Source organism: Oryctolagus cuniculus, chromosome 17, assembly GCF_964237555.1.
Source record: "Oryctolagus cuniculus chromosome 17, mOryCun1.1, whole genome shotgun sequence".
NCBI lineage: Eukaryota > Metazoa > Chordata > Mammalia > Lagomorpha > Leporidae > Oryctolagus > Oryctolagus cuniculus.
The window spans coordinates 6,646,514-6,659,669 of record NC_091448.1 but is presented as its reverse complement, the minus strand read 5'-3'; the positions used below and the strand labels follow the sequence as shown (position 1 = coordinate 6,659,669).

At 62.1% G+C, this 13,156-nt stretch overlaps 1 protein-coding gene across 2 annotated transcripts in view; it reads right to left on the bottom strand.

Annotated features, from left to right (window-relative positions):
• Window positions 1-13,156, bottom strand: part of SDK2 (sidekick cell adhesion molecule 2) — a 237,523-nt gene that overhangs the window by 30,782 nt on the left and 193,585 nt on the right. For both annotated transcript variants that reach the window (XM_051825916.2, XM_070060373.1), the window contains exons 22-33: window positions 11,847-11,968; window positions 10,766-10,875; window positions 10,510-10,660; window positions 8,058-8,295; window positions 7,317-7,432; window positions 6,565-6,754; window positions 5,125-5,223; window positions 4,172-4,366; window positions 2,818-3,019; window positions 2,133-2,236; window positions 1,666-1,736; window positions 337-472 (exon numbers count right to left, since the gene is read on the bottom strand). In XM_051825916.2, the coding sequence (XP_051681876.2) occupies window positions 337-472; window positions 1,666-1,736; window positions 2,133-2,236; window positions 2,818-3,019; window positions 4,172-4,366; window positions 5,125-5,223; window positions 6,565-6,754; window positions 7,317-7,432; window positions 8,058-8,295; window positions 10,510-10,660; window positions 10,766-10,875; window positions 11,847-11,968 (1,734 nt within the window). The remainder of the gene's footprint in view (window positions 1-336; window positions 473-1,665; window positions 1,737-2,132; window positions 2,237-2,817; window positions 3,020-4,171; window positions 4,367-5,124; window positions 5,224-6,564; window positions 6,755-7,316; window positions 7,433-8,057; window positions 8,296-10,509; window positions 10,661-10,765; window positions 10,876-11,846; window positions 11,969-13,156) is intronic.

The following is a 13,156-nucleotide window of genomic DNA, read 5'->3' as shown; positions in this document are numbered from 1 at the left end:
TTAACCTGGAATCACCCTCAGTGTTAGAGCCAAGGTCAAGGCCAAGGCCACGGAGGCCATTCCTGACCCTGACTCGGGCTCTCTTGGAACTCATCCTCCACTGCTGGGTGTGGCCCCTGGCGACATCTATTTCAGGCTCCAGGCGGGCAGGGGTCTTTTCCCACTCAGCGCCTGATGTGTCCCCCAGCGTCTCGTCTCGTAGGAGGTGCTCAGCCGGAATGGGGCAGTTGGACAGGGGAGAGAGGCACACACACGGGGGCGGGGCTTCAGGTTAGAGGAGTCCAGCAAGTGGGGAGGGAGTACGTCTGTCACCAGCGGCCCCCAGGTGTCACTCACAGGTAAGCTCCGCCCACTTGGCGCCAGGGTTGTTGATGCCTCGAAGCGTGAAGCCCCTCAGCCCTTCATAGAGCAGCTCCCGGTACCGGATGCGGAAGCCCAGGAGGATGCCATTGATCTTGTCCTCGGCTGGGGGCTGCAGGAAGGAGGAGGGAATGGGGTGGGGCCCTGGACCCAGCTCCCCAGGCCCCGCCCTCTATCCCCAGCATGCCTCCTGCAGGCACAGAGCTGTCTCTCTGGCCAGGAACGCAAGTCCTGATAAAGCTGGAAGCTTTGAATCTGTGTGCACGAGGCAGGGAGGAGTGAGAGCCACGGGGCCAGAGAGGTCAGTGACCTTGGCCGTGATCACACAGCAGCACTCAGACCTGAAGCTGTTCCCCACGCTGTTCTGTATCCAGGAACCCAGTCCCCAACACCAGCCTCCCACGACTCCCCGGATCACCCGGCCACCGCTGCTTGGCCTTTTCTAACACCGCACGAGCTCACAAGGGCAAGTGCGCCCTCACGGGCTGCTCTCCTCAGAGCGCCAGTCACTCTGTCCTTTGCTTTCTGCTCACGTCCACAGCCGAGCTGGAGAGCAGACTTGGGGAGAAGGCGGGAGCTGCTTTTTATGACAGCTCTTTTAAAACCCGGCCGAAACGGTTCAGTCTTTTATGAGCTCCGTAATTGCTTCCCTGCCTGCCCCTGGCACCTCCTCGCCAGTCTGGCCACGATCGTCCACAGCCGCCCTGGCTCGTGTTCAGGGAGGGCGGGGCCAGCCCGTGGACCCTCCTCGCTCGCGCTGTCTTGCAAGGCCATCCCTGCTCTGGGCTGCAAGTGAGTCGGGGCTGGCGACAGGGACGGGGTGCCCCTGGGTGACCCACCGAAGCCCAGGATGGAGAGACCCGAGGGCAGCCTGGCCTCTGGGGTTCCCCATGGTGGTCCTCAGGCCATGGCCGGACAGGAAGTGCCCAGCAGCTTGGGCAGCTGGAGGCGGCCCGAGGAAGGGGGCAGTTCACCTGCACCTGGATGTGGTGCAGCTCCCGCTGGACTTGATGGGGACCCTGGGGGGCCGGGGAGTGCCTCGCCATGGACCTGAAGTTAGTAAACCTGACCCTGCCCGCTCACAAGCTGTGTGCCCACCCCGGGTCTCGGGCCTCATCTGCAGGAGACAGCAGCACCTGCCTGGTGTGTGCGAAGAATATTCCACGACAAGCCCACACATGGATTTCTTGTGCCTTCCCTGCCCTGGGGGCAGACACCACCCTGGGGGACGGGGTAGGGGGAGGTAGGTGGCATCCTGGCCCAAGAGCAGAGCTTGTCTGAGGGCCGGTAGGAGATGGGCCGTACCTGCCATCGGATCAGCACGGAGGTGGTGGTGTGTGGCATCACCGAGAGGATGGTGGGGGCTTCGTCGGGGGCTGTGGAGAGAGGCAGGCAGGTGGGGGGCCCATGGGGACAGGTTCTGCTGACTCTACACTGCCCGATTCACCGTCTGTACCCACGGACCCAGTGCTGCAGGTCAAAGGGCCCGAGCCACGCACCTCCCGAGCCGCTGCGGCATCCCTAACACCCTCCCTCCCCGTCCCCCCAGACTTGTGGGGTCTCAGAGGCGGAAGGTACTCGAATGTGGGATGAGTCTGAGTCCCCGGGGCCCCAGCCGAGGTCCTTCTGGCCCGAACCTGTGTGGGGCACTGCCCGGGGAGCTGGAGGGCCCCCCAGGGGGGTGGTGCCCTTCAGAGGCCCTCCCCCCAGGAGACAATGCTCAGAGCCTAGGGGGGGCCCAGGGAGAGACCCCAGGGGTGGCAGAGACTGACCGGCCTGCAGGGTGGTCAGCGATTCCGATTCCTCACTGAACTCGCTGTCCCCAATGTCATTGGTGGCCTTTACTCGGAACTTGTAGGATGTGAAGGGCTTGAGCCTGGGCAGGGTAGGCAGGGGCGGGGGGCGGGGGGCAGGTGGTTAAGAACCAAGGCATTCCCTGAAGACCCCGCCCCAGGCCTCCACCACAACGACTCCCGATCCATTCTTGCTTGGGGAGAGAGGGCAGGCTGCCAACCCAATATACAGGCAGGAACGTCGAGGCCCAGAAAGGAGCTCTGCCGTAAAGGAGGGGAGGTCTGGGGCCAGGCTTCCCAGACTGCGCAGGCTTGGGGAGCCTTTAGCTCAGTTGTAGCCATGGTTCCCAGGAAGTATCCACATATTTCCCATCTCAGAGGACTACGCAGTCACAAAAGCACCTGCCCGTCCCGCTCTGGCCACGCTGCCCGCCCACCCCAGGCTGCCGGCCCCTTCATCTCTCTGAGTCCCCACTTCATCTCCCAGCAGACACCGGGGGACGAGGGGCATTAGCACAGAACTGGAGGGGACGAGTGGACAGGGGTCTCCTAGGCAGCCAGCTAGGGGTCTCGTAACTCCCCTGCCCCCTTCCCGGGGCCCACCCCAGTGGTGCTGTCCCAGCCGGGCGGGGCGGAGGGAGAGGCTGGGGCAGCCCCGCCTCACCTGTCCACGACGAAGGTGGAGGCGTTGTGGCTCACGGAGGCGGAGTGCAGCGTCCAGCGGCCGCTGGGCAGCTCGCGGGTCTGCACGGTGTAGTAGCGCACGGGGGACAGCCCGTCGCTGCCCGGCTCCCAGGACAGCAGCACGCTGCGGGCTCGCACGTCCTCCTGCCGCACCACAGGCTTGCTGGGCGGCTGCGGCCGGTCTGCGGGGGGGGAGGGGACAGCAGAGGGAAGTCAGACACCTGGACCAGGTGGGGCTGCACCTTCCCAGGGGGGCAGCAGGTGCTCTGGGCTCGGGCCTGGTGCCCCCTCCCTGCCCCAACTCTATGCACACACTCAGGGCCCTAGTCCCAACCTGGGGTACGGGCACCCCAGTTCCTTTGCTCCTGCCTATGTTGGTCCCTGATGGAGTGGGCAGGGCCCTGTGCCTCCCTCTGGGAGGCTTTGCTTCAAGCTAGCACCCCCCCCCCCCCGGCTTTTGCCTCTCCCCAGCCTCACTTCCCTGGCCTCCCCTGCCGGTTTCCTAACCCCAATGTCAGGCATTTGGAGTGGACGCTTCTCTGGGTGGGGTGAGGTCCCCACTGTGGATGCATGGCAGCAGCCTGGGCCTCTACCCACTGGATGCCAGTGGCACTGTCCCCCGCTCCCGTGCTGTGACAACCGAAGTGACTCCAGACACTGCCCCTGGACAGGAACCTCGACCTCCTGGTTGCTCCTGGGCGCGTGTTCTCAGAACTCACTGCCACACCCACCAGGGTCAGGCAAGGTGGCAGCTCAGGGCTGGGACCCCAGGCTGCAACCCGGGTCCCCCAGGGGGCTGGACAGGGTCAAGGGCAGGAGGGGGTGGGGAGAGGAAGGAAGATGGTCACCAGCACCTGCATCCTGTATGGGTGCCGGTCTGAGTCCCTGTTGCTCCACTCCCAATCCAGCTCCCTGCTAATGCACCTGGGAAAGTGGTGGAAGACGGCCCAAGTGCTTGGGCTCCTGCACCCACATGGGAGACCCAGAGGAAGCTCCTGGCTTCAGATCAGCTCAGCTCTGGCCGTTGCAGCCATTTGGGGAGTGAACCAGTGGATGGAAGACCTCTCTCTCTGTCTCTCCTTCTGTCTGTCTGTACTTCTGCCTCTCAAATAAATAAATCTTTACAGAAAAAAAAATAAAGCAAACCAGAGCAGAGCAGGGTCCTTGGGAGGGGTACCTGGCTCAGCTCTGCTGGTCTGCCTGACCCCGTGCTGCCCATGGCTTCCGAGGGGAACTGGCTTTCGCTGCAGCCAGGGCAACGTGGCCCACAGCTACTGCTCCCCAGCACCCCCTGGCCTGCCCCTCAGGCCTCCCCAGTCACCCACGGCACTCACCTCTCTTCTCTGTGGTCACCACCAGGGCCTCAGCAGCTTCTCCCCAGCCCTTGCGGGTCTGGGCTGTGATACGGAACAGGTACACAGACTCGGGCTTGAGGCCGGTGGCCGTGTATTGGCGGGCGCTCGGCGCCAGCACTTCCACTGTGGCGGCGTTGGCCGTGGTGGTGTTGAGCCGGTGTGTGATCTGGTAAGCTGTGGGGGTGGGAGGGAGACAGGTGCGCTAGGGGGCGGGGCAGGCTGCCCCCAGCACCCCAAGCACGGGGCATTCCTTACTGAGCGTGTTACACCTGAGCCACCTTGGCTGTGGTCTGTCTGCCTGAAACCCTCTCAGTAACTTCCCTGGTCCCCAGCTGTCACGAGGGAGACTGTAGACCATGCAGCACAGTGTCCATGACCCTGTAACAGCCCCAAGTGAGGGAACCAAGGCAGGGATTGGCCAGACCACCAGCTGGGACTTCCGGCCCGGGTCTTCTGCTCCTAACACTCGTTCTTCCCAGCTGTTCTGTGTCCTGGGGAGCACAATGCGTCCAGGGCTAGGGCAGGTGGCGAATGAGTGCGTGAGCGCCCTGCAACAAGTCATCCAAGCCTCCCTTTTCAAGGTCAGGGGCCTGAGTCTGTGAGGGACGCAGACTTGCTCAAGTTCATGCAACTGGGGGAACCCTGGCTGTGAAACAAAGCTTCCGGGCGACGCCTCCCTCCCCTTTCCCAGCAGTGAGCGTGGCTGTGCTGAGCCAGCTAGTGCACCCTTGCTTGACCACAGTGGGAATGGCAGCCGAGGTCTACCAGATGGCCAGCGGGGCTGGGGCCTTGGCCTTTGGAAGCACAAAGCCACTTGGTGGTCCTTAGGAGACCGGAGTCCTTTTCAGGCCCTCGGCTGACATCTGCCTCTTCTACATCTTACACCTCCTCCTCCCCTCTGCAGCCAGGCACAGGAGCAGGTGCAGGCTTACCAAGAATGATGCCGTTGGGGGCAGCTGGGGGCTGCCAGATCAGCCGCACAGATGTGGTCCTCACCTCTGGGAACAGGATGCCCATGGGTGGTCCTGGGACTGGAGGGGACAGAGAGGGAAGGGGCTGGCGGTGAGGCTGCCACCAAGCGAAGTCCAACCCGGTGGGGCAGCCGGGAGGGTGGAGGAAGACAGGGCCAGGCAGCGGAGTGAGTGAGCATGGAGGGGCTGGCACCAGGTTAGGAACCAGGGTCGTGAAAATGAAATCCAGGAGGCTCCCACCCTCAAATCTGGCTTGGCAGGAAGGGAAGGCAGAATGAGGCGTCCACCCTCAAAGCGGGTGCCACTTGCCAGAGACCTTGTGCTGGCCTTGGCGCAGGGTCTGTGGTCACGCCCAGAACTGGGCAGGTGCGCCGGCCCTGGGCCTGCACTGGGCAAGCTCCTTTGCCCATGGGGTGGGGTGCCGTGGGGCAACAGGAAGTGCCCCCTGCCCCCCGAGCCTGCACGACCTCTCTGTTTAGCTATTGCCCCAGGATCCTGGAATTCCCTGTCCAGGCAGCTCTGAACATTCTTCCAGGGTCTGCCTGGGCCCAGAGCCACCATCCCAAGGACAGACTGCACCCCTGGACCCCAGGATGGCCAAAGGGTAGCTGTTGTGCAGGGGTGGGTGAAGAAGGAACGGTGCAGGCTAGAGGAAGGGCGGGCAGAGGACGGGACAGGGTGTCTGTGTGCGTAGGAGGCAAACACTGGGACTGAATGCCAAGAAACCCTGAGATTTCTAAACTTGAACTTGGCCTTGCAGGTCATGGGGAGGGGACATCTATTTGTCAAGGCAGGAGGATGGAACGTATTTAATTTAACAGTTCATTAGCTTGATTTATAACTTCAGGACGTATAGACATATGGTATTTGGGCTTCCTTCTGCATTCTCGTCTTGACCCTGCAAATGTGGGTAGGACGTGGGTGTGTATGGGGGGGAGGGCGTGAAGGAGAGGGCAGAGGACGAATCGGTCAGCTTGGGGTAGGGAACTTCCCAGCAGGGATCCTGCTGGAGCCCGGCTGGGGTCACCGGCTTGCACACAGGACCAGGAGGCTCTGGAAAACATCAAGGCTTTCTCCTTCCTAGAACTCTACTCAAAATGAGCCTGCCCCCAGAGGAGACAGAACACCAAGCATGCACAGAGCGCCTGCCCCATACGCTCGTCCTGAGCAACAGCCGGGACATGGAATCGGACGTCCGTCTGCCCTCATGGCTCCATTTCCCGCCCCGACACCCAGGCTGCCGTTAGCATCCTGGGTGGTGGGGCTGGGAGCCCTCAGGCACCTGCTCCCCACAGCTCAGCACAAACAGACCACGGCTGGCCTTGGAGCAGGGTGCGACCCCAGGAGCGAGGCTGGGAGGGCACTGGGAGGAAGGCGGTGCCCACGGGGACAGGGACTCACCATCATCCAGCGTGCGTTCCAGGATGGGAGGGTGGCTGGGGCTGCCGTCGCCGATGCGTGTGAAGGCCAGCACCTGCAGCTCGTACAGCGCGTACTTGCCCAAGCCCGTGAGCTGCGCGCTGCGGGACGCGTTGCCTTCCACCAGCCAGAACCGGGGCTGCGAGTCCGAGTCCTTCTCCTTGTACATCACCTGCAGGGTCCGGCGTGCGTGAGGGCGGCTCCCTGCCCATGCCTCCCTGAACTCATCCCCAGGGACAGGTGGGCGGGGACGGGATGGGCGGACCTGGGCTCCTGGGAGTGGCTGGACCCCAAGGAGGCACCAGGCCAAGACACAGCTAGCATTCCAGAGGACCGGGCACACCAAGGCGGGCTCAGTACCGGACTGGAATTTTCCTTAGAGTGCATCCAGGTGGGAGGGGGGCCCAGAGGGGGCCTGTCACTCAGCTAGCAGTGGCAGAGAGCCACGCCTCCCAACCGCTGCTAGGGAGGTGGAGTTTTATGGGGAATCCCAGCAGACAATGGAAACCCAAACAGAGAGGCTGGGGACACCCAGTGTGGCCTCCTGGGAGTGGGAGGCACCCCAAGGACCCGGGCCCCACTGGACACCTCTGACTCCTTCCTTGTCATGCTGACCACTGGGTAAGAAGGGAAGCAGAGGCCCAGAGGGTGGCCACAACAGGGGAGCTGGGGTGGCGAGGCCGGGGTGGGGGTGGGGGTGCAGGGACCCCGCTGTGCCCGGTCCCAAGACCCACCTTGTAGCCCAGCACCAGCCCGTTGCGGTCGGCCTCGGGGACCTGGCTCCAGCGCACCAGCATGCTGCTGGACGTGGTGGCCAGCGCAGACACGTTGGTGGGGCCAGACGAAGGCACTGAGCGAGAGGCAGAGCGGAGAGAAGGCATTCAGGGCCCGGCGCTGAGCTGGAGGTGGGAGGGGGTGGGGCAGGGGAGGAGCCAGCCCTAGGGCAGATTATCACACGTGACATCCCTGGGTTCTGGAAGGCGGCACAGACACTGCTGGTGTCAGGTTTGCCCTTTCCCGCCTCTATCCTCTGCTTGGGCTGACAGCAGGGGAGCCTGGAGCGTTTCCCACCAGCACAGCAATGTGGGTGGGGGCCAGGAAGGCTGCCTGTGCTTTGAAATGGGCAGTGGACCACGTGTGGATGATCAGGGCTGCCCGTCTACCAAGGCTCGTGACCTGTGGGCGACCCCCTCTGCCCGGCCCCTGGGAGCTGCTAGCTGTCTTTCTGGAATGTTCTGAGAGCTAACTCTCCCTGAGTCTCCATCGCAGGCTCTCTGGGTGTCAGGGTTAAAGCTGGGGGCAGGGGCGTGGCCACTCGGGACAGCTGAGCCTGCCTGGCTGTCCCACAGAGGTGGGACCCCAGCAATCCCAGGGTGTGGCAGGTGCCCGGCAGGGAGGCTGAGCCCAGGCAGGCTCCCAGGCTGGCCTTGAACAGTGGCCCTCGGGTGCCCGCAGAGCAGAAGCAAAGGGGGTACCTGACTCCCGGGTCCTGCCCAGGACCGTCGGGCTCCAGGGCCCACTCCCGATGGCATTGAAAGCCTGGACTTGGACGCGGTACTCCGTCCACTCCTCCAGGCCCTCGATGGTGTACTCCCGCTCCACACGGTCCTGGACCACGTGGCTCAGGGTCTTGCCGTGGCCGTCCGAGCGGCTGTACTTGATCCTGTACCCCACAGAGTCGGCGTTCCCGTTGTATTCCATCTCTGGGAGAGGCTGCAGCAGGGCAGGGGCGGGCAAAGCCATGGTGAGCCCAGCCCGCCCTGGGCAGGGCAGAACTGCCCCTCTCGCAGGCAGGCAGCCCACGGCCCAACCTGTCAGTGTCCACCCCCAGCTCTATTTTTTTTTTTTAATTTATTTTGAAAGTCAGAGTTAGAGAGAGAGAGAGAGAGAGAGAGAGAGAGAGAGAGAGAGAGAGATCAGGAGCCAGGTAGTCCATCCAGGTCTCCCATGCAGGTGCAGGGGCCCAACCACTTAGACCATCTTCTGCTGCTTTCCCAGGTGCACTAGCAGGGAGCTGGGTCAGAAGTGGAGCAGCCAGGATCAAACCACATGGGATGCTGGCGTGCCAGGCAGTTTCACCCGCTACACCACGATGCCAGCCCCTAACTCCGCATTTCCGATGGTCCCCACCTCCCTGTGTGTCCACTCCAGGCCATTCTTTATTGTGCACATGGCAATTCACTGCCCTGCGAGGGAGCGGGGGCTTCTCCAGGGGCCTTCGGAGACTGCCTGTCCCACCCACCGATGAGTGTGGCCACCTCGGACTCTGGCCATCTCTCGTGCTTAGCTCCCTCGCTCAGTGACCCGCCCATTCCACTTAACAGCCTGCAAGTCCTGGTCTCGGCTCGCACCTGCCCTGGGAGAAGCGGGCTCAGGGATGGATGGGGCACCCATCCCTGTCTGGAAGTCCCTGTCTGCACACCTGTCTCCCCTGCCCTGAATCCAGACTCCAACTTCTTTGGTCTCTTTGAAGGGAAAAGAGAGATTTCTCTCCTGGGCCTTATGACTAGGCTGGGAGGGCTGTGTTCACCGCTTCAGCGTAGTCTGGATGAACTGGGGCTGAGGTGTGTACATGCTGCAGGGAGCCCATACCAGAAGCAGGTGCGAGCTGAGAGCCGGAGCTGGAGCAGCCATCCTCCTGGGCCTGCATCCCACAGCTCACTGCGGGCGACCCTCTGCAACCCACTCCTCCCCTTCGGCCTGGTCTCACTGCTCACTACCCACCCCCTCCCTCCGCAGACACTTGAAGCTGGCCAGAGACCACTAGGGGAGCCACGGACGGGCTTCAGAGCAGGGAGGGGACTTGATGCAGTCTCTCCCCTGCTAACTGGCCGCCGTGCACCATTAAGGGGGCCTGAGAGGGGCGTGGGCCCTGCCCGGCACAGCCACTGCTGGTTGCTCCCTCTCTGGTCTCCCTGCACACTGTACTCTCTCCCCTCTGGGTATCTGAGACCTTGAAATGTGAGTCAGGGGGAGGCAGAGGCCAGAGCACAGGGACAGGGCGGGGGGGAGGGGGGCTCCGGCCAGGGTACACTTGACTGGAGGGGCTGGGTGGGGAGGCGGCTCTGCTCCTGCCTCTCCGGGAGGGGAGGTTCGGGGGCGGGGCCAGTGGCACCGTGTTCCTCACGGCTCCTCTCACAAGGCCGTCCACATAAGGGAAAGGCAGCAAGGGACTCACGGTCCTGCTGGCCCACGGCGGGAGCAGCCGCTGGGTGGTTTTCCACGGAAAGGAAGGAAGGGCGTGGGAGAATGGGTCTGGGGAAGCCATGTGCAGCTGGTACTTCCTGATATTGGAGCCACGAGGTGTGCGGTGCCGCTCCCAGCATGCACTTGTTTAGGAGTTCTGGTTCGCTCCACGCCTCCCTGGGATTGTGGGACCTGCACTGGGAACGCTGCCCTAGGGAGGGTCTAGGGGAGAATCGGCTGCTTCCCCGATTGTGGGGGTACTTGGCTGGGATTAGTCCCAGGCCCCTCCCCAGGTAAGTAAAGGACAAAAGACGGTAACGCGTGAAGAGCTTGGGGCTGGCGCTGTGACATAGAAGGTTAAGCCTCTGCCTGCAGCACCAGCATCCCATGTGGGTGCCAGTTCTAGTCCCAGCTGCTCCACTTCCGATCCAGCTCCCTGCTAATGCACTTGGGGAAGCAGCAGAAGATGACCCAAGTGCTTGGGCCCCTGCGCCCACGTGGGAGACCGGAAGAAGCTCCTGGTTCCTGGCTCCTGGCTTCCACCTGGTCCAGCCCTGGCTGTTGCAGCCATTTGGGGAATAAACCAGTGGATGGAAGATCTCTCTCTCTCTCTCTGCATTTCAAATAAATACATTTTCCAAAAAAAGAGTGGCGAGCTGTCGGCATTCCGAGGCAGGCCCTCCCTGGGGCACTGAGAGCTCTGTGGGGTGGTGAGGGTCAAGGTCCCCCCTGGAGCCTCACCATCCAGCGGAGCCACAGGCTGGTCTCACTGGCCGTGCGCAGCGTCACGTTGGCCGGGGCCATGTCAGGGGGCGCCTGGAGGGTCTGGATCTTTCTAGAAGGCTGGCTGGGTGGGCTTGTGCCCACGATGTTCACCTGGCGCATGCGGAAGCTGGGGGCGGGGGGAGAGGATGATGAGGGACGGTGAGGGCAGGACTTGGGGCCATGCCCCCCCCCCGGTCTGGGCAGCACCCCCACCCCGGCTGTGTCTGGTTACCTGTAGTAGGTGAAGGGGTTCAGGTCGGGCACCTCCATGGAGCGGGCGTCGGGCTCGTTGGCAAGCTGGTGGATCAGCAGCCACTCCTCTCCCTCTCCGATCACGCCCACCTGGAAAAGGGAGGGACCCTTGGACCTGAGCCCCAGCTCCGGGGAGACGCCAGCCCTTCCACAGGGGTCCGGGTTCAACTCCCAGGACTCCTGCAAAGCACCAAAGGGGTCCCCATCCTTCAGGGCCCTTGACCTTGACCTTGGCTCCAGTGAGACTCGGAGACCTCCTGTTTAGAACCGAATGGACGCTGGTTACACCTGCAGTCCCAGGTCCGACCCTAGACCCAGCCCATCTGAATCCTGGGGGTGGTGCCACGTGGCTGGGCTTGTCACGAGTTCCTCATAAACATTTGGGGTGTGGCTAAGGATCCCCGCTGGCACCCAAATCAGCCAACCATGCATCAGGACTGCGGGGGGTGGGATGCAGGTCAAAGGTGCAGGCAAAACTGAGAACCGGTGGCTTAGAGGGGCTGCGGCCAGCAGCCAGGTTCTAGGCCAGCTGCTCAGCACCTGGGCCAGGGAGGGATGAGGGAGGAGTGGGGAGCTCACAGGCTCAGGTGAGGTGCGGGTGTGGGCATCTGGGACATGTGGATGGTTCCCAGCTCACAATGGCCTGACTGAAGGATGTCGGATGAGGCTGTGAAATCGACATGCACTCGTATTTGCCACTTTTTTTGAATTTTAACATTTTTCCTGGCTCTTAATTCCTAATATGATACTTTGTTGAGATACCTGGCTGTAGGTTGATGTAAACAAGCATTCTGAGCGGGGTTAAGGTAGGCGGGGCTAAGCTGTCATGTCTGGCAGGTGTTTTAACTGTGTTTTCCACTTAAGATATTTTCAACTTACGATGGGTTTGTCAAGACATAAACTCCGTGTAGGCGGACACGCACCTGTATTAGGCCACTGAGGGTTGTGCGTGAAAATTCACGCAGACCGATACACACTACACGGTGGAGAGCTGGGGGCTGCCCGAGGCCAGGAGAGGGGGCACTGCCTGTCCCGTGGGGCCACCCTTCAGCAGGCCTTACCTGGGCCTCCACCAGCCAGCGGGAGATGGAGGTTTTCCCATCGTAGCCTGGCCTGAACTGCAAGGTCACAGAGCGGGGGCCGATGTTGGAAATGCCCAGATTGGTGGGGGCCCCTGGCAGCTCTGGAAAATAAGAGGATAAGGTGGGAGGTCAGGGGACAATGTGTCCCCACCTGGAGCAGGAGGTCAGGAGGAAGTGTCCCCTCCTGGAATAGGCATTGTGGGCACAGAGGGGACTTTTCCTAGACTTGTCCTTGGAGAAGCAAGGTCAAGGCCTCCCTCTTGTCCCCCCAACAAAATCTGTGTTCCTGCGCCTGACAGAGCACCTGTGCATACACCAGGAGCCCGAGAGATCTGGGGGCTCAAGGCACCCTGCAGGGCCAGGGACGGCTCCCAGGGCCAAGCAACAGGGGCCGCAGATGCAGGGGGCTTCCTTGGGGGCTGGTGGGGACCTGCTGGGACGCTCCTGACGAAGGCTGAGCCAGCCCAATGTGGCTCCGCAGAACCAAGCGGGATCAATCCTCCCTTCCAGAGGCCCGGCCCCCACGCCGCTCCCCAGCCTGGGGTTGGGGTGGGGTGGGGACGGGGGCAGCTGGAGTTTTCCCACCAGGAACCTGAGGCTCCTAAAGTCAAGTTTGGGTTGCCAGTTTGGGTTCCAGCTGCTCCACTTCTAATCCAGCTCGCTGCTAACGTGCCTGGGAAAGCAGTGGAAGATATCTCAATCTTGCCTGGGCCCCTGCACCCACACAGGAGAACAGAAAAAGCTGCTGGCTTTGGCATGGCCCAGCCCTAGCTGTTGTGTGGCCATTTGGGGGCGTAAACCAGTGCATAGAGGCTCTCTCTCTTTCTCTGTGTCTCTCCTTCTTTTTCTGTAACTCTGCCTTTCAAATAAGTCAATAAATTCCCCCCCCCCAAAAAAAAGAGAGAGAGAGATATAAAGAATTTTGGCTTATTCCCCAAATTCCTAGGGCTGGACCAGGATAAAGTCATGAGCCTGGGACTCAATCCTGGTCTCCCATGTGAGTGACAGGGACCCAAGTACTCGGGCCATCACCTGTTGCCTCCCAGGGGGAGCCTAAGGAGGAAGCCGGAATTGGAGGTGGAATATGGGAATTCCACGTGGCAGCTAACTGGTGCACCAAGCACCTGCTCCTGAACTTGAGTTTTATTCCATTTTCTACCACCTCTCTGAAGTCCCCTTGTGCCTATCAACGTCACTCTTTATGGCTGTGGTGCACGGGCCAGGTTCAGGCCCTCAAGGACAGGGAGGAGGGATGCTGGCCACATGGTCACCTAGCCCAACTCCCCGTG